Genomic DNA, 18,820 nt, shown 5'->3' with positions numbered 1-18,820 from the left:
CTGCATGCAGATTGCGAGTTACAGTGAATAGTGTGAGCGCATCTACTGTTATTGTATTCAAGATATTCCTGACAATGGTTATATCTTCAACTACATTTTTATCTGTTGTAACTTGATATACAGGACTGTGTATCTAATGTGGACACACTAAAATTTCTACACTGATTACACATATATGGCACAGTGCAGTTTCAGACCAGTTACATTATATTTACCAAGGAAGTAGAGCTGAATAAGTGCTGTCTTTACAGACTTCAGTCTGACGATTACCACAGCATCCACCAAGTTTTGCAGACTCTTTCAGTCTTTAAACACATAGTTCCATTTAAAAAAATATTGTTGCTTCTCTATCCAGTAAATGAAACACATTTTGGGGGTTAACCAGGAAGCAAAATACTTGAACATTAACACACTCCCATTTAAAGAAAAGTGCATTTCTCTATCTGCAACAGTGGCAGAAATTTTACAGTGTTCATGTTAGATGGACCACTCTACATAAATCAAAAAGGAACAACTGAATATGTATCTGAATGTGAACAAAAACATGTCATAATTTAAGGTGCAACTCAGTCCTGCTAATTTATTGGTGTGGTGAAGAAGAGGAAACTTAGTACATGCAAAACTGCACCAAATTAGAGAGGCATCCAAGTTCAACATTAGCTCTGAATTTTGATTGATGCTCTTTCAACAGCTAACTTGCCACTATATATAACTAAAACTGTTTTTCCGTGTATCCATGGAAATGTTAATGTAGTATTGAATGTTTTTGCTGATCAGTCAGAGAATTACATTATAAAAATTAGCATTGTCCTCAAGATTTTCTGTAGAATGACAATACCATGGAAGACTTGTGCAGTTTAGCAAGTTTGTCACGTAGTTTCACAGTGATCCACAGAACAAGCATATTCTCTCTCTCTCTCTCTCTCTCTCTCTCTCTCTCTCTCTCTCTCTCTCTCTAGGTGCCTCCACATGATTTCTTTTTTCTGTCCAACTTTGCACATGTGCAACAGCACACACATTCATTTATTTGTGCATGCGTAATTTCTCCAAATTGGAGGGCAAAAATCAAAGTGCATTGCTTCCCATGTTAGATGGGAATCTCTTGCACTGTTTAGCAGATGACAGGCAACTGAGGCCCATATGTGCTTCATTGTGTAGTGTATTGAGGTTATGCTTTAAGGCAATTTATGTGCAATAATGTCTGTTAGGACAAAGAAAGCATGCTAACATTTATAGATGATTGCAGACAAAAAGAAGTCATATGGAACACCAAATCTAAAAATTATTTGAACAAAAGTTTGATATGTGCCTTGAGTGGATACTTTTTATCTAATACTCGACAATCATATTACTGTAAAGATAAATCTCAGAGTAGGAAATTAGAGAAGAAGCAGTTATTTCATCCATAGCTGCCCATGTGTTTTCTTTTTTGTTACTTTTCACATAGCGGACTGTTTGAACAAAGAGCAAACATGTGGACACAATAGTGTGTTTGAGTACAGTATGTTCAATCCACAAATTTTTGTGCATGCATTTTTGTTCACATGCATATGCAGTTGCGCACGAGGAAAGAGGCATCATATAGACCCCTCCTCCAAGCTCTCCTCCCTCTCTCTCTTTTCAGTCCTTAAACACTTTAGTTTCTTATCACAAGGTGTTCTTCCATGTTCAACTGCACATTGAATCAAAATCTTCTCAGCCCTCTGTAAGTTCATAACATTGTCAAAGATGGTCTCTTACACTATGTGATCAAAAGTATCCGGACACCCCCCAAAACATGTGTTTTTCATATTGATTTGATTTTAACAGGGAAGCTAAAACAGCATAGGTCTAACCCGCCACTGCCCGCACCAAAACTAAGTTTATTGTGCAGTATTGCTCCCTGTCTATCTAGTAAAGCCAACCAGTGCACTTAAATAGTGCAAGGAGTCCCTCTACCAGTTTTTTGTTAGACACAATTTCTGCAGGTCTAGTTGTCCCAAAGATTCTGTATCTTTTACTCTCCAATGCCACGCATTTGAAGTTTAGGTGCAGTTTCTTCACCCTCATCACAGATCCTACATTTAGGGTCCTATTCCGTTATACCCGTTGTGTGTAGGTGTTCTTTGAAATTCCCATGGCCAGTCATCAGTCCAGTCATGAGTTTGATCTCTTTCCTGTTCAATGCCAGGATTACAGAACTTCTTTTAAAACATGGCTTGGGCATCATTACCTTACCATGTTTTTGTTTATGGACCTTGGTCCAATATCCTACGTGCTGTTTCCTAAGCCAGTTCTGTAGCTCTAATTTAATCATAGCCTTGGTGACTGTCAGGACAGGTTGCCCCCATCCTAGCCAATCTGCCGGCTTGTTCATTGTCACAGATCCCTGAGTGGCCAGGGACCCACACTAGGTTTACACTATTGCTTCCCCCTACCTCCACCAGAGCTCTGTAGCATTCTGCAACAATCGTAGATCTTGTTGCAGGAGCTGCCAATGATTTCAGAGCTCCTGGCTCTCTGAATAGATGTAGATGTTATGGTCCTTGTAGCACCTACGCATATTCTCCTCCACACATGCCCTGATTACAGTAATTTCAGCTTGAAATACAGAGGCCAGTTTTCCTAGAGAGATGATGCCCTCCAGTCTTGGCTGTATCCCATACACCCCTGACCCAACACCTTGGTCTATTTTTGATCCATCAGTGAACCAAAAGATGTCCCCCGTATGGTGTCGAACTGCTTTTTACCACTGCTCCCTGCTTCCAATTACTATATTGTAAGGCTTGTCGAAGCAGTTGGGAGTGATTATATAGTTGGCAGGCATTTCCCCAGCCATTCCTATATTTACCTCACTCACTATATTAGTGTGTGATTCTGGATATCCGAATGAGACCCAGTTTTTGCCAGTTTTAAGTCTGTGACCCAAAGGTGTAGTGGAGGCAGGTCCAGCATGGCTTCCATTCCAGCGGCTGGTGTGCTGCTAATTCAGCCTGTTATGGCTAAGCACACCAATTTCTGCACCTTAGCAAGCTCTTTAGCTACAACCCACTGTTCTATTTTCTTCCACCACACTACGGCCCTGTAGGAAATCCTATGTCTGACCACTGTGGTGTATATCCAGTGCATATTCCTGGGGCTTAGGCACCAGTTTTTGCCACAAGCCCTTCTAGTACTCACTAGAGTACTTTTTGCCTCGGAGCAGATACTCTTAATGTGAGGGGTCCACGTTAGCTTCTCATCTAAGGTTACCCCTAGATATTTCACTATCCCCTTCATAGGTAGAGTTTCATTGAAGAGCTTTAGATTTCAACTTGAAAGTTGAATATGTCTCTTCATAAATGGCACCACAACAGTCTTCTTAGGATTAACCCTCAAATCCTGTTTAATGCACCAATTTTGCACAATGTACAAACTTCCCTATGCCATATTTCTAAGTGTATCTGTAAATTTGCCAAGTATTACTATGACAAGGTCATCTGCGTATCCTTGGCAGAAGCACTGTCTGGAATTTAATTTCACAATGAGTTCATTCACCACTAGATTCCACAATACAGGGGACAAAACTCCTCCTTGTGGGCAGCCTCTAGTGGTGTTAATTACTAAGTGTTTTTCATATTAGGTACACTGTATTGCCACATACTGCCAGGCAGTATATCAGCGACCTCAGTAGTCGTTAGAGATCGTGAGAGAGCAGAATGGGGCACTCCGCAGTACTCACGGGCTTTGAACATGGTCAGGTGATTGGGTGTCACTTGTGTCATACATCTGTACGTGAGATTTCCACACTCCTAAACATCCCTAGGTCCACTGTTTCCAATATGACAGAGAAGTGGAAACATGAAGGGACATATCCAGGCCGACCTCATCTGTTGACTGACAGAGACCGCCAACAGTTGAAGAGGGTTGTAATGTGTAATAGGCAGACATCTATCCAAGCCATCACACAAGAATTCCAAACTGCATTAAGATCCTCTGCAAGTACTACGACAGTTAGGCGAGAGGGGAGAAAAATTGGATTTCTTGGTCGAGCGGCTGCTCATAAGCCACACAACAAGCCAGTAAATGGCAAACGATGCCTCGCTTGGTGTAAGGAGCGTAACCACTGGACAACTGAACAGTGGAAAAACCCTGTGTGGAGTGACAAATCACAGTACACAATGTGGCGATTCGATGGCAGGGTGTGGGTATGTCAAATGCCCGGTGAACGTCATCTGCCAGCGTGTGTAGTGCCAACAGTAAAATTCTGAGGCGGTGGTGTTATGGTATGGTCGTGTTTTTCATGGAGGGGGCGTGCACCCCTTGTTGTTTTGCGTGGCACTATCACAGCACAGGTCTACACTGACGTTTTAAGCACCTCCTTGCTTCCCACTTTTGAAGATCAATTCAGGGATGGTGACTGCAACTTTCAACATGATCGAGCACTGTTCATAGTGCACAGCCTCTAGCAGAGTGGTTACATGACAATAACATCCGTGTAAGGGACTGGCCTGTACAGAGTCCTAACCTGAATCCTATAGAACACCTTTGGATGTTTTGGAATGCCGACTTGGTGCCAGGCCTCACAGACTGGCATCGATACCTCTCCTCAGTGCAGCTTTCCGTGAAGAATGGGCTGCAACTCCCCAAGAAACCTTCCAGCACCTGATTGAACATATGCCTTTGAGGATGGAAGCTGTCATCAAGGCTAAGGGTGGGCCAAAACCACACTGAACTCCAGCATTACCGATGGAGAGCATCATGAACTTGTAAGTCATTTTCAGCCAGGTGTCCGGATACCATTGATCATATAGTATATATATATGCACTGCTCCCAATAAATAATATGCTTCAAATTTAAATCTGTGAACTAGACTGGTAATTATCTTTTTATTCATCCTTAAGCTCTTTTACATATGCTCAGTGTAATGTGAAATCTACTATTGGTATTTAATAATAATCCGCACCTAAACTGTCCTCAAGTGATAAAGAACACTATAATTGATGTGACAAGTCTTGTGGAACATAGGGGGCCATTATAGCTTCCACGTGTATTTTATATTGCATTAAAACTAATTCTTCTATATACAATAATGTGCTACACCACCGAACAGTCATTTTAATACATCATGATTGCAAGTTATCTTAAAAATTTATAAAAATAATTCAGTGAGCCAGCTTTGTACATCTTTATGTTTGATTTTAATAGGAATTGTGAGTGATCACAGACTATTTTTTTCTGTTCTGGTATCAATTAAAAACTGCACGTACAACAATACATTTGGCTCCCCAACTTAAATAATTGTTGAACATTGGAAACTCCAGGTAGGAATATCAAAAATATAGTAAAAAGTAGATTGCTACTTACCATAAAGAAGACAGATTAAGTTGCAGACAGGCACAATTAAAAGACACACAAAGCTTTCAGGCACAGCCTTCACCAGCAAAAGAGAAACACACACCATCATACACAAAAGCAAGCACACCTCATGCACCCATGACCCCCAACTACAGCAGCTCAGGCCAGAATGCAACTGTCTCATGGATGGAAGCAGAAATCTGGAGGGGGCTGGGAAGGGGAAGGGATAGTAGTGTATGAGTGGTGGGAGAGAGGGACAATGTCTGGCGGAGTGTGCAGGGACTAGAATGCCAACAGGTGCAGCATCAGAAGTTTGTGGGGCAAGGAGGTGGGGAAAAAAAGGAGAGGAGCAGGGAAACATGGGCGGTTGCATTGGCAGAAGGCGGCAAACAAAGAGGTCAGAGATGAGAATGAGGAGGAGGTGACAGGACAGAGGGGTGGAAACTGCAGGGTGGAGGGTATGGAGACAGTATGTTACTGACGGTTGAGGCTGGGAAAATTATGAGAGCGGTGAATGTTGAGGCTGGTTCTTGGGGACGGTGGGAGGATTGGGACTATGAGGGGAAATGGCACGATCTGTTTGTGGACTAGGTCTGGGGGTAGTGCCTGTCTGTAAAGGTCTTGGTCAGACCCTCAGCATACCGGGCAAGGCAGTTCTTTTCACTGCAGATACAACATTCCTGGGTGGCTAGACTGTATAGAGAGATTTTTTGGTGTGTGAGGGATGACAGCTGTCAAAATGCAGGTAGTGTTTGTGGCTGGTGAGTTTAATGTGGACAGAGGTGTGGATGAAGCCATCAGAGAGGAGGAGGTCAACATCTAGGAAGGTGGCACACTGGGCATGGGAGGACCAGGTTAAATTGATGGGAGAGGAGGTGTTGAGGTTGTGAAGGAATGAAGATACAGTGTCTTGACCCAAAGTCCAGATCATGAAGGTATCATCAATGAACCTACGATAACATACTGTCCCCACAACATCCACCCAACAGTTTCCGCCCCCTCTGTCCTATCATCTTCTCCCCATTCTCATCTCCAACCCTCTTTGTTTGCTCTCTCTACCAATGCACCTGCCTATCTTTCGCCACATTGTTTTTCCCCACTTTCCTGCTCCACAACCTCCTAATGCTGCACTTGTTGGCATTATAGTCACTGCACACTCCACCAGACAGTGTTCCTTTCTCCCCCCACCCATACACTACTGTCCCTTTCCCTTCCCTGGCCCCTCCAGATTGCTGCTTCTATCCCATGAGATAACTGCATTCTGGCACAAGCTGCCAGAGATGGTGGTCATGTGTGCGTGATGTGTGCTTGCTTGTGTGTATGGATGGTGTGTGTTTCTCTTTTTCTGAAGAAAGCTGTGGCCGAAAGCTTTGTGTAAGTGTCTTTTTAATTGTGCCTGTCTGTAACTTAACATGTCTTCTTTATGGTAAGTAGCAATCTAGCTTTTCTTACATTGTTGTTAACAACAATTAAATGAGTTCTGAACACTTTTACATTTCTGTAAATAATTCATATACTGAAGGGATATGACTTCCATTTCCCACAAAAGGAATGTGTTAAATACAATTTTTTTATTCCATACCTCAGTAACATTGCAATTTGCCATGTTAAACAATTGCCTTCATGCAAATTTCATTGGTACATTGTTTCCATTAGTTCTGAGAAACATTCAAATTTACTGTACCTCTGTGGTATGTAAAACATATCAGACGTAGGTGGTTTGTGAAGTTCCCCATCATAAACAGGCCATAAGCCACTCAGTATTCTGAATAAAGATGACTTGCCACAGCCATTTGGTCCTGTTATTAGGAGATGCATTCCTGGTTCCACCTTCAATGTTAATCTACTGCACACCACATCACAGTTTGGAGTCACAATGGGTACATTCAATAAACTGATAGTATTATCCCTTGTTTCATGGATAACTCCTGAAAGTAAATACATCAGAATTTCTTTTATTTGTAAATACACATGTTTGCAGAAAATAAGAGGCAGCCAGTAACTGGTTCAAACATACAAAAGTTTCCTGATAGCAGTTTAAGCTAGAAAGCTTCAAAATCACACAACTCTTTTGTCATATGGGGTAAAACAAAACAGCTTAAGGCTGAAGACACTATATACTAAACCAAAGCATAAATGGCTTTAAGAGTATGTGATCACTGACATGGTTAATCTTAAGGACAAAAATCACAGACCAAGGAAGGGGTAAAAAGAGAGGGTAAGTGAACAAACAAGAGATAGGTCTAATTAAGTACCTAAGCAGTTAACAGCAAGCCACAGAAAATGACAGAGTTACATGACAGCACAGCAAAATACACAACTCAGTATGAATTGACAGCGGTAAATAACTGAAGAATCAGCTTCAAATCCCAGTCTGTCTATTCATTTAATTTTTTTTTTTCCTTTTTCTTTTCTTTTTTTTCCATGATTATCATTTCATGACATCCTTTTGTGCTGATGCTGGGAAGGTCACTTTACCAGTACCACGGCCAAGCAATGTCTAACTAAGCAAGTGCTTCTTCTACAATGATTTTGCTGTTGATAATGTGTTATACTACACTCCTCTTATCTCCCATCTGTTTCATACCATGTGACTGACTGCCTTCTCCCTTAGACAGTTAGTGGTTTTGATGACATTAAATTCTGCCTGACGTTACTGTCTCCATCTTCCTGCACCAATCATTTCTTTTAACCAAGTAAAGTGGATAATTTTTGTCAATATCTCACTCTACTTCATTATAAAGGATACATTGGTTTCAAAATTTCAAAGACCAGTTTCCAAATAAGAATATATGACAAAATACAGGTTGGTTATAATTAAACTTTTGCTACTTTATTCAGTGTAGATGGGAAACTATTTACGTATGGGTACCCAACTTTATAGGATTGATCTTCAGACTTTGTGCTGCAGGATTTCCATTGTCAGTAGTGTTGGTGTTATAACTTACCATGAGGTGCCTGTACTGATATGGCAGCACAGGGCTGAAACATCAGTGTGCATTACAGTTGCTGACAGTCAACATGGGTCTGGCCAAGGTGAGTAGGGCTTTACTCAAAAAGCTGTTTTATCAAAACAACATCAACAGTGCTGCTGCTCTTCATGAGTATCAATGCATTAAATGAATACAGAGAGGTCCTCTTTGCACTCCAGAGTTGAAGAACATGATCTGGAAGTTCAAATCAACTGGCAATTTTGGGAATTGGTCCTCAGAGAGGCCAACAGCCAATTGTGCCACAAATTGTTGAAGAACTTACTGTTGCCAGGGTCGAGAATGCTAGATGCAATGTGCAATCTTCAAGCAGTGCATGAGCTGCATCACAACAGCTGAACATTCCACTGTCCACCATTTGAAAAGTGCTGTGAATGACTATGAAATGATATTTGTAAACACTTCCAAGGTGTTGTAGATGCAGATGGTCAACACACTGTGCAACATTTGTAATAGGAAACATAACCATGGCATGCAATTATTAACACATTACCCTCTCATGTGGAAATTAAAATGTTTTTCTTTCAATGGTTTATTCATTATTTACTGTCCTATGATTACTTGTTTTCCATGAGGGTTCTCTCAAGTAGCAAAAGTTTAATTATAACCACCCTGTATTTCCTGACCACAATTTTGTTAACCTGGCTGTCTCACATCCAGCCAAAGACACAGTTTTTGGCATATCTTTTCACAGTGGCTTAAATACGCCAATAAGACAGTTAATTATCCATTAAAATGCAAATTATCCAACATAATATCTAGCAGGACAATGAGACTACATCAAACACACTACCACATATTGTAACTGAAACTGATAGCTTCCACTGACAAAATTGTGAAACAAAAATCAGGCCTGCTGAAATATTCGTTCATCATGCAAATATTGTCACATTGTAGTAACACAGCTTGTAAGTAAAATTTTGGTTCACTTCATTTGTACCCTTCTTATGATTCACAATAAACTTGCTTAAACAATTATTACTGTTGAGTCTAAAAAAACTGAGCCAGACTGCAGATGCAAAGTATAGAGGTACTTTTAATCAGTACTTCAGGGGTTCATTGTAAACACATTAGATCTCTCACAGAAGCAATAAAGATTTTTTTTGTAATTAATTACCTTTTACAACAGCTTGTCCATTCTTAAATTCCAGGTGAAACATTTTATCATCAGTTTTTTGATTCTTTGTATCAGCACCTGCAACAACTCCCCGAAGGTACTTTCCTTTGCTTACATCTTCAAATACATCAAGCATGTCTCCCACACGAGATGTGTAACCAGCAAGTTCTACAATCTCCTGTCAATAAAATTGAAATTATTAGACATTCAGATAGAAAAAATTCTTTTCTTTATTTTTTTTATTTATTTCTTATTTATTTATTTATTTATTTATTTATTTATTTTGGAAAAACTGCAAATATAATACAATAGATTATCACTGACAATGCCAGATTTTAGAGCTTCCTCTATTTGGCTGTTTGGCCGTGAATGCTCCTCTACTGCCTTTGGCCCTGAAGATAATTCATACAGCTTACTAGATACACATTCAAATCTTATCAGTTTTGTGTGTCTCAAACTCATCAAAAAAGTAGTGATTTGCATGTGCTCACACATGCATGCACATGCAGTCATAACCACATGCACTCCCACACCCACACCATGTGCAAATCCACATAAAAGTCTTAGTTCAGAAGGTAGATGCAGAATCTGAACTATCATTAAAGAGAAATATAATGAAGAGCTTCAAGTTATTTCCTGTTTAGGCAACTACTGCCTGCAACACTATTTGCATGATAATCAGGAATTCGATTTTGCACAGCATAACAGAACATGTTAGGATTCAGTATGATTCTTTTTTGGTACTATTTTAAATGATTAGTAATTTTGGTATTATGGGTGTGTCTACATCTACATCTACATGACTACTCTACAATTCACATTTAAGTGCTTGGCAGAGGGTTCATCGAACCACAATCATGCTATCTCCCTACAATTCCACTCCCGAACAGCGCGCGGGAAAAACGAACACCTAAACCTTTCTGTTCGAGCTCTGATTTCTCTTATTTTATTTTGATGATCATTCCTACCTATGTAGGTTGGGCTCAAAAAAATATTTTCGCATTCGGAAGAGAAAGTTAGTGGCTGAAATTTCGTAAATAGATCTTGCGGCGACGAAAAATGTCTTTGCTTTAATGACTTCCATCCCAACTCGCGTATCATATCTGCCACACTCTCTCCCCTATTACGTGACAATACAAAACGAGCTGCCCTTTTTTGCACCCTTTCGATGTCCTCCATCAACCCCACCTGGTAAGGATCCCACACCGCGCAGCAATATTCTAACAGAGGACGAACGAGTGTAGTGTAAGCTGTCTCTTTAGTGGACTTGTTGCATCTTCTAAGTGTCCTGCCAATGAAACGCAACCTTAGGCTCGCCTTCCCCACAATATTATCTATGTGGTCTTTCCAACTGAAGTTATTCGTAATTTTTACACCCAGGTACTTAGTTGAATTGACAGCCTTGAGAATTGCACTATTTATCGAGTAATTGATTTCCAATGGATTTCTTTTGGAACTCATGTGGATCACCTCACACTTTTCGTTATTTAGCATCAACTGCCACCTGCCACACCATACAGCAATCTTTTCTGAATCACTTTGCAACTGATACTGGTCTTCAGATGACCTTACTAGACGGTAAACTACAGCATCATCTGCGAACAACCTACGAGAACTGCTCAGATTGTCACCCAGGTCATTTACGTAGATCAGGAACAGCAGAGGTCCCAAGACACTTCCCTGGGGAACACCTGATATCACTTCAGTTTTACTCGATGATTTGCCGTCTATTACTACGAACTGCGACCTTCCCGACAGGAAATCGCGAATCCAGTCACACAACTGAGACGATACCCCATAGGCCCGCAGCTTGATTAGAACTCGCTTGTGAGGAACGGTGTCAAAAGCTTTACGAAAATCTAGAAATACGGAATCAACTTGAGATCCCCTGTCGATAGCGGCCATTACTTCGTGTGAATAAAGAGCTAGCTGCGTTGCACAAGAACGATGTTTGCTGAAACCATGCTGATTACGTATCAATAGATCGTTCCCTTCGAGGTGATTCATAATGTTTGAATACAGTATATGCTCCAAAACCCTACTGCAAACCGACGTCAATGATATAGGTCTGTAGTTTGATGGATTACTCCTACTACCCTTCTTAAACACTGGTGCGACCTGCGCAATTTTCCAATCTGCAGGTACAGATCTATCGGTGAGCGAGCAGTTGTATATGACTGCTAAGTAGGGAGCTATTGTATCAGCGTAATCTGAAAGGAACCTAATCGGTATACAATCTGGACCTGAAGACTTGCCCGTATCAAGCGATTTGAGTTGCTTTGCAACCCCTAAGGTATCTACTTCTAATAAACTCATGCTAGCAGCTGTTCATGTTTCAAATTCTGAAATATTCCATTGTCTTCCCTGGTGAAGGAATTTCGGAAAACTGCGTTCAATAACTCCGCTTTAGCAGCACAGTCGTCGGTAACAGTACCATCGGCACTGTGCAGCGAAGGTATTGACTGCGTCTTGCCACTTGTGTACTTTACATACGACCAGAATTTCTTCAGATTTTCTACCAAATTTCGAGACAATGTTTCGTTGTGGAACCTATTAAAGGCATCTCGCATTTAAGTCCATGCCAAATTTCGCATGTCTGTAAATTTTAGCCAATCTTAGGGATTTCACGTTCTTCTGAACTTCGCATGCTTTTTCCGTTGCCTCTGCAACAGCGTATCAAGCGATTTGAGTTGCTTCGCAACCCCTAAGGTATCTACTTCTAATAAACTCATGCTAGCAGCTGTTCATGTTTCAAATTCTGGAATATTCCATTGTCTTCCCTGGTGAAGGAATTTCGGAAAACTGCGTTCAATAACTCCGCTTTAGCAGCACAGTCATCGGTAACAGTACCATTGGCACTGCGCAGCGAAGGTATTGACTGCGTCTTGCCACTTGTGTACTTTACATACGACCAGAATTTCTTCGGATTTTCTACCAAATTTCGAGACAATGTTTCGTTGTGGAACCTATTAAAGGCATCTCGCATTTAAGTCCATGCCAAATTTCGCATGTCTGTAAATTTTAGCCAATCTTAGGGATTTCACGTTCTTCTGAACTTCGCATGCTTTTTCCGTTGCCTCTGCAACAGCGTTTGGACCTGTTTTGTGTACCATGGGGGATCAGTTCCATCTCTTACCAATTTATGAGTTATGAATCTCTCAATTGCTGTTGCTACTATATCTTTGAATTTGAGCCACATCTCGTCTACATTTGCATAGTCAGTTCGGAAGGAATGGAGATTGTCTCTTAGGAAGTCTTCTAGTGACACTTTATCTGCTTTTTTAAATAAAATTATTTTGCATTTGTTTCTGGTGGATTTGGAAGAAACAGTATAACGACCTTGTGAGCACTAATCCCTGTATCAGTCATGATGCTCTCTATTAGCTGTGGATTGTTTGTGGCTAAGAAGTCAAGAGTGTTTTCGCAACCATTTACAATTCGCATGGATTTGTGGACTAACTGCTCGAAATAATTTTCGGAGAAAGCATTTAGGACAATCTCGGAAGATGTTTTCTGCCTACCACTGGTTTTGAACAAGTATTTTTGCCAACATATCGAGGGAAGGTTGAAGTCCCCACCAACTATTACTGTATGAGTGGGGTATTTATTTGTTACGAGACTCAAATTTTCTCTGAACTGTTCAGCAACTATATCATCGGAGTCTGGGGGTCGGTAGAAGGAGCCAATTAGTAACTTAGTTCAGCTGTTAAGTATAACCTCCACCCATACCAATTCACACTGAGTATCTACTTCAACTTCACTACAAGATAAGCCACTACTGACAGACACAAACACTCCACCACCAATTCTACCTAATCTATCTTTCTTGAACACCGTCTGAGACTTCGTAAAACTTTCCACAGAACTTATTTCAGGCTTTAGCCAGCTTTCTGTACCTATAACGATTTCAGCTTCTGTGATTTCTATTAGCGCTTGAAGCTCAGGGACTTTCCCAGCACAACTACAACAATTTACAACTACAATTCCGACTGTTCCTTGATCCAAGCATGTCCTGTATTTGCCACGCACTCTTTGAGATTGCAGCCCACCCCGTACTTTCCCGAGGCCTTCTAACCTAAAAAACCGCCCAGTCCACGCCACACAGCCTCCGCTACCCGTGTAGCCGCCAGCTGAGCGTAGTGAACTCCTGACCTATTCAGCGGAACCCGAAAACCCACCACCCTATGGCGCAAGTCAAGGAATCTGCATCCAACACGGTCGCAAAACTGTCTGAGCCTCTGATTCAGACCCTCCACCCGGCTCTGCACCAAAGGTCTGCAGTCGGTTCTGTCAACGATGCTGCAGATGGTGAATTCTGCCTTCATCTCGTAAGCAAGACCGGCAGCCTTCACCAAATCAGATAGCCGCTGGAATCCAGAGAGAATTTCCTCAGATCCAAAGCGACACACGTCATTAGAGCCGACATGTGCCACCACCTGCAGCTGGCTGCACCCTGTGCTCTTCATGTAATCCGGAAGGACCCTTTCCACATCAGGAATAACTCCACCCAGAATGCACACGGAGTGCACACTGGATTTCTTCCCCTGCTTTGCCGCCATATCCCTAAGGGGCCCCATTACGCACCTGACATTAGAGCTCCCAACTACCAATAAGCCCACCCTTTGCGATTGCCCGGACCTTCAAGGCTGAGAATATAGCAATAAGTCATGGAAGGCTTACAGGGAGCACTCATTGACATAGGTAAAGGTTTGCTAGTGTTTCATAGTAGACAAACTCGTAACCAAACAATACTCTGTGATTTTGAAACACTGCAGGGAGGACGGTTGTTTTATGATATAGGTATTAAGCGAAACATAGCATCAAAAGAAGGGAGAGCAATCAAAAGCAGGAAGAGGAGACAATCATGAGAAGTGCACAGAACTGCTTCACTATATTAACTTTTTCAGCACAAGACCTCCTATATTTTCATACTAAGATGATTTATTGTGAGTCCCTTCACTTTCTGCTGAATTTTCTGGAACAAATTTTTCAATGGCTAATTTGTCTCTTAATATACATTCAGAAATTTATCATAAAGATACCTGGAACACTAGCAATGAAAAGGCTTCAGTGACTGTATGTTAATACAATGCCACTTTGTTGAGTACAGGTTTATAGCCAAAATGTGTACTGAACATGGGTTACATCAGAAAACTGAGGGGAGGAGTTGGGTTTTTGAGTATACTACTTACCACAGTTTGGTAACTGCCAGTCATACATATAGACAGCTGATTATTTCATAACTAAATAATTTAAAAAATTAGACAAAAATACGTTTATGTTGTTATTCTATAATAACATTATTCTTTAATAACATTGGCAGCAGCCTAAGGATGAAATCCAACAAGGAAGATAGAAAATGTAAACTTCATTTTAACGTGACCTGCATTCCTGTTCAGTGACACATTATTTCCAAGTAAAGTGTAGCTCACCGATACAGAAAACTCAGTGAGAAGTAGTTTTTACTAATAATGAGACAGTAAAATACACTATATTGAACTTTGTGCACACTCATTCAATCTTATACTGACAATCGGTGACAAGTTAAAACTGTGTGCCATTCCAGGACTTGCACTTTAATAACTGCCTCTTGAGGGAAGTGTACTATCTGGGCATGACTCATGAACCAGCTCAAGCCATTAATTTGCCACAGGCTTCTTGCCATCCACAACTGGCAGCACACTGCCCGAGACGGCAGATATCTTGATGTGTGTTCAGATCCACCATTGTTCCAACATGTTACATACAACAAATACAGCATATACATTGCTGACAATATAAAAAATCAGTATCATGCCAAGACATAAAATCTACTGTGCATGAAATCATAATGACAAAATAGCAGATGCATAAAGTATGTGCCAAGTTGTCTCACAAAGTTAAGTAAAAGCTGAAGGAAAATCACGTGCAGTTGCTGAAACATTGGTTCTTCATCACAACATTATGTCCAAGTAAGCTGACTGCACTTCTGCAGAAGCATACAGGGGCAACACTGCCAAAACTTGATCCCATCAAACATCTTTTGCTTAGCTGACTTACAATCCACAAAAGAAGACACTTTACAACAGTTACAATATACTGAGTGCTGTGACACTTGCTTTGATACATTCTACTGAACAGTTAAACCTATTTCATGTTTTGTCTTTCTGTGTCTTTGTGATGAGTACAGGAGAGTTTTGTAATGTTTCACCTTTATTATTTTTGTCTACAACTTACTCCCACTAAGAACGCCCTCCACCATGCACTGTACGGTGGCTTGCAGAGTATCTATGTGGATGTAGATGTAAGAAGTAGTGTGTCATGTGTCATGGTATCATTCATTGATAACATTTGAGTCTTTGCTGCCATAGTAGTTGTTTCAATTGTTGCTGGAAACTGCCTATGAATCACTTGTTTTAGGACAACAATTCTATATTATTATTACTATTATTATTGCCAAATGTAGTTCTGAAATTATATTTGCACCTACAGGCATTGTGGAGTTGTTGGTACAATGAGTTTATACTAAAAAGCAACACTGTTAGTGTTGTTTAAAAGTTTTAATGAGGTTAGGAAGTTCAGCGGAGTCACTTTTAATCCAAGGTGTGGATGTGCTTTGCTATCTTTAACTCCAGATCTCCACCCCCCCCCCCCCTCTCTCTCTCTCTCTCTCTCTCTCTCTCTCTCTCTCTCTCTCTCTCTCACACACACACACACACACACACACACACACACACACACACACGAGAGGGATACTCCATATCTCACATCAATCTTCTGAACATTTAATAAATACTTGTGGAGATGAGCACTGCAAGTGAAAAATAAAAAGTTCTTGGCATGTTGTTGACAACAATGAAATTTTGTTTGTGTTGGTACCTATCAAATGAACTCAGTTTGTAAAACAGTTTCAATTATTTGGGTTTCAAAGTAGTCATGTTGTCTGCTAATTAAAATTAACAAACTGGAATGCTACATAGTCACTTATTTTGCACATATTATCACTAATGGATATTCATCCAAAGTTGGTTCAGGTTGGTTTGTAATGAGTCTTCTATGTAATATTCTGTAATTAAAGAAAGGACAGCTGAATTCAAACATGGCCATATTTCAACTGAAGAAATCCATGAGCAGGAAGTCTCAAAATTTAAACTACATATGAAAATAATGAGAAAGTAGACATAAGGTATTGGGCGATTAGTAATTACTGGTGTATGAAAAACTAACACCTCTGGCACATTAGAAGGAAAAATATAAAAGAATTTATGTGAACAATAAACTATGAGAAAGCTTGCTGCAAGGCTAGTGTCACATTTGTTCGATGTTGATCAAAATCAAATATAGTAACTAATTCCTCAGCAATGTTTGCACCCATTCAGAAAGAATGCACCTGGCTGTGTCTCTTGAGAATTTTTTTTACAATCGATAAGATACACATCATGCCAGAAATGAAACAGTAACAAATCAGTGGCTGGAAGACAGTGCCCTTGCATCAAAAAATACAAAGCCAATTTCATCCATGAGAAAAACTGAGCTCATTTTTTTATTGCAAAAGTGAATCTTCTTACTGTTTACTTTGCTTAGGGTAAAACAATAACTGGTGAATGCAACATAATCCTTTTGGGCCAAGTAAATGAAAATAAACATACATATGGGCAGTGCGTCCAGGATTATACAGGAAAAAAAAGCTTTATCAGGACAAGGTATCTGCCCACAAATGAGTTTTGTTAATAAGAAATCTGAGACATTTTAACTATCCGATATGGCACACACTGGCCTTCATCTACTTCCACATGTAAAGTAATTTGTGATAGGAAAACACTTCATGTAAAATGTAGACATTATCATGCCCACAAACAGGTATTTTGCAGACCTTTCAAAATCATACTTCAAGGGTGTAACCTACTCACTGAAAGAATTTTGAACAAAATCCGCTGATATAATACGAGACTATGTCGGAAAAATTACTGCATTAAATACTTGACATGCATGAACATGTATGCTCAAAAGCTGCCTGCCATTTATATGCCACTATAATCTGGTTTAACTTTTAACACATGTAACAATATACATAATTTAGTATGTGTGGCCATTCTAAAAAATTCAGGAAAGAAGCCCATGTAAGCCCTACCACAAGGTGATTTTTCAAACGCATGTTAATGAGCACTTCTCCTTAACAACATTTATCTTTAAGCACACTGCACTAAGTTTTTAATTGTTCCCTTTGATCTAGATGATAAACAGGAATTCCCACTTTCTGAAACAATTCAAGTTGTACAACTGCAGCTAATGGTATGCTCAGAACCTCTATTTCAGTTTCCTTTAGTTCCTAACCCAGTGCATAGCAAATGCAGTCTTCCTTAAGTCTAACAAGAGTCATATGTGATAAACATGTAAGCAAAATTTAGTCTTTTGTGACTAGTTGTGAGAAACCACACACTGATTAGCCAAAACAGTATGATCACATACTTAATAGAGTGTTGGTGCACATCTGGAAAATAATGCAGCAGCAGTTCCACATGGCATGGATCTGACAAGTCCTTTGTAAAATTCTGGAGGTATATGGCAACATATACCTATGCACGGGTCACACAGTTCCCATAAATTATAAGCCAGTGACTTGTGAGCAAGGATCTGGCACCTGATAATGTCCCAGACCTGTTCCATCAGGTTCATATCTGATGAATTTGGTGGCCAAGATGTCCATGTAAGTTCACTACCATGGTTTTCAGACCATTGTAGCACAATTTCGTCCATGTGACATGAACAGTTATCCTGCTAGAGGATGTCATTATCATCAAGGAAGACATCAAGCTTGAGAAAATGCAGGTGGTCTGCAATAATGTTCACATAGTCCACATTTGTCATTGAGCCTTTGATTACTACTGCGTATCCCATGAAAGCAAAGGTGTGTGTGTGTCTCACAGCACAATACTGCCTCCACCAACCTGCATCCATGGTGTGGTGTCTGTTTCGAGCAGTCGTTCATCTAGATGGTGGCGTATACCAACCCAGCTATAGACATGGTGTAACAAGAAATGCGATTCATCTCACCAGGTGACATTTCCATTAATCTGCGGTCCAACCTTGATGAGCCCACGTACACTGCAATCGTAATTGATGATGCTATTGCATCAACATGGGAACGCATGAAGGTCGTCTGCTGGGTCGTCTGCTGCAGAACCCCATGTTAAAAAATCTGAACTGAACAATGTGCTCTGAAACAGTTGTGCCTGCAACTGCATTGTTTTGTCATCATATCTGTAACAGATCACTGCCTATCCTGTTTTACAGAGCGGGCAAGCAGGTGAACATCTGATGATGCATGGATGTCCAACACCCTGTCACCTACATGAAGTTTCACTATCCTTCAACCACTTTCCACAATGCTAACAAAAACAGCACGAGAACAGTCCA

General features: G+C 40.4%; 1 protein-coding gene across 1 annotated transcript in view; it reads right to left on the bottom strand.

The window, feature by feature from the left end:
• LOC126470213 (ATP-binding cassette sub-family D member) overlaps positions 1-18,820 on the bottom strand; it is a 91,400-nt gene that overhangs the window by 32,292 nt on the left and 40,288 nt on the right. Inside the window, exons 6-7 of the mRNA XM_050097892.1 lie at positions 9,425-9,602; positions 7,002-7,245 (exon numbers count right to left, since the gene is read on the bottom strand). Coding sequence (XP_049953849.1) covers positions 7,002-7,245; positions 9,425-9,602 — 422 coding nt within the window. The remainder of the gene's footprint in view (positions 1-7,001; positions 7,246-9,424; positions 9,603-18,820) is intronic.

Source organism: Schistocerca serialis, chromosome 3 (genome assembly GCF_023864345.2).
Source record: "Schistocerca serialis cubense isolate TAMUIC-IGC-003099 chromosome 3, iqSchSeri2.2, whole genome shotgun sequence".
NCBI classification, from domain to species: Eukaryota; Metazoa; Arthropoda; class Insecta; order Orthoptera; family Acrididae; genus Schistocerca; species Schistocerca serialis.
Note: the sequence above shows the minus strand (reverse complement) of the source record. Positions and strands in the feature narration are given on the sequence as shown.